This window comes from Acanthisitta chloris, unplaced genomic scaffold (assembly GCF_000695815.1).
Source record: "Acanthisitta chloris isolate BGI_N310 unplaced genomic scaffold, ASM69581v1 scaffold29604, whole genome shotgun sequence".
NCBI lineage: Eukaryota > Metazoa > Chordata > Aves > Passeriformes > Acanthisittidae > Acanthisitta > Acanthisitta chloris.
This window is the reverse complement of record NW_008670292.1, coordinates 14,659-16,917: the sequence shown is the minus strand read 5'-3', so window position 1 is coordinate 16,917 and position 2,259 is coordinate 14,659. Positions and strand designations below refer to the sequence as shown.

The window sequence follows — 2,259 nt, the reverse complement described above, 5'->3', positions numbered from 1 at the left end:
CTTCTTACGTAAATTTGGGTTACTACACTAAACTAATGATATAATTTTAACTTGCATTCATCTTCAGAAAGATATTTTAATGACAAAAGGTAAAGCTCCACACTACATATCCATACTACACATTTCGACTTTGCTGTGTCTAAACCTGTATTATTATTACTGATTATTTAATATCATTAACTTCTGCGAGGTGAATGTTTATAGAGACAGAAAGTGGAATAAGTTTTTAGAGGGATGTGTTCTGAATTATTGAGCTGTGTAAATTCACACTGAATGGGTAACATGCTTTCTACCATAGTCTTGTCACTTACTTGACAGGCCATAACTCAGGGTGTGACAAAGGCAAAAAAGGGTACACACAGCTTTACAGTTGCCAAAAAACCTTGATGAATGCAAGTGCAAGTAGAACTCTTCCCCTAGGACAACAAGATCATCCACTACCTATTCTGCACAATAGCCTAGGAAAAATGCATACCTGTCAGTGCAATGCCATTTCCAATTGAGGAGCTGGGCTTAACTATAATATTGGCTATTGCATCACATAGACTGATTGAATTGAGCCCAGGTATTGGCCTGGCATGTCAGATACATGGTTTAGTAGATATATAAAACATCTGGGAGCCACAGAACTGAGGCCCAGAAAACAGAGAGGTAGAACTGCAGAGGAATGTATTGATTATAATCTGGTGCTTGCACAACAGACACAGACTGCCTTTAGGGGGCAGGAGAAGACTGTAAATATAGACAGACGTATGCCAAGAATGAAGTAAAATTTTGTTTCTCTACCTTAGTTGAGATAAAGGCCATCTAAACACAGTGCATTCTTCTGCCTCATGACTACACAAAGAATGATTTTTATTGAAAAAATCTGGACATGGCATATAAAGGACACAGCTTATACTGACACAGCAGTCAATGGCATGGATATTGCAAACACTCATTTTGGTAGACCCATTAATAGAAGGAAGAGCTGATATCCAATACCATTCTTTGCAGTTGTTTGTTTTTTTTAAAAAACCCAAATTAAATATACACATACAGTATATACTTCAAAACAAGATACAAATACCCTACCTCTGAACAAAAAAATATTGCTTAAAACATTTACCATGTGCCTGCCTAAAGGGCAATGGATCTTTTTTTAGAAACTAAGGCATCCCTCCCACTATTATCCCTGAAGAGCAGTTATCATGATTACAATATAGATTCCTTTCTTAAACTAATTACCAAGCTAATTGTGTTCTTCAAAGACCATCACATTAATTTTCATAAATGCTGAACAAATTTACGTTGAAATACATGATTATACAGAGATTTACTGATCTATTTTTGCATTGTGGCAAAAATAGATCAAAACAAAAGAAAATCCTTACTTGCTTGGTGACTAGGTAATCTTTACGTTCATTAATGTGTTTGGAGAATATAGTTTCAATGCATATGGTGTAAAATGCAGAATAGAAACATTAACATATTGGGAAAAATTTTGAAAACCATGGTTCATTTCATATTCAGCTGATCAATATAAGTGTGAAAACAATATTATTTTTATTGTGACCAAACCAGAAAAAATGTTTTAAAATAAATATTTCATAATAACATCACATTTTAAGCAACTATTCAGAAAATCACCGTGAACTTCACATGGACTCAGAACAGTGGATAATTGCCCTAAACCAGTTTAGCATAAATGCACTCACCCCCACGCTGAAGTAGCAGCTTGCCAATTTCTACATGTCCATTTGACAGTGCATCATGCAAAGGAGTCACCCCGTCCACTTGACTGAGCAGGTCTACCTCTGGACAACGCTGCAAAATTTCACGGACACATACTGTGCTGCCATGGTTACAGGCTTCATGCAAAGGCGTCCAGCCAGCATAGTCTGAATTATAAATCAAGGGAAGTTTTAAAACAGCAGAAGTAGTACTGAAATGTTAATAATGTCATTCATTAGATAGCAAAAGACTTTACTTTTTAGCATTCATTATGGCAAGAGTGGTAGCTTGTGACTATAAAACAAGAAATTCTACTGAAAAATGTCTGGAAAAAAATAAATAGCATTTTTAAAAATCAGGAGAAAATGTGATGTTAAAACACACTTCAGTTATAAATTCATTTACCTCAATGTTTTCTATAAAGCCCTCATTGTATGTTGTTTAAAATAATAAAGACAGTTTTAATAGTATAAATACTATTACCAAGTTGATACTAACATAGTTCTTTATCTGGCTTGATTTTTTAGTTCTGTAGAGAAAATTAGT

At 34.6% G+C, this 2,259-nt stretch overlaps 1 protein-coding gene across 1 annotated transcript in view; it reads right to left on the bottom strand.

Annotated features, from left to right (window-relative positions):
• Positions 1-2,259, bottom strand: part of ANKRD32 (ankyrin repeat domain 32) — a gene marked incomplete at its 5' end in the record, with an annotated part of 14,875 nt that overhangs the window by 1,151 nt on the left and 11,465 nt on the right. The window contains one exon of the mRNA XM_009073639.1: positions 1,698-1,895. Within this exon, the coding sequence (XP_009071887.1) occupies positions 1,698-1,895 (198 nt within the window). The remainder of the gene's footprint in view (positions 1-1,697; positions 1,896-2,259) is intronic.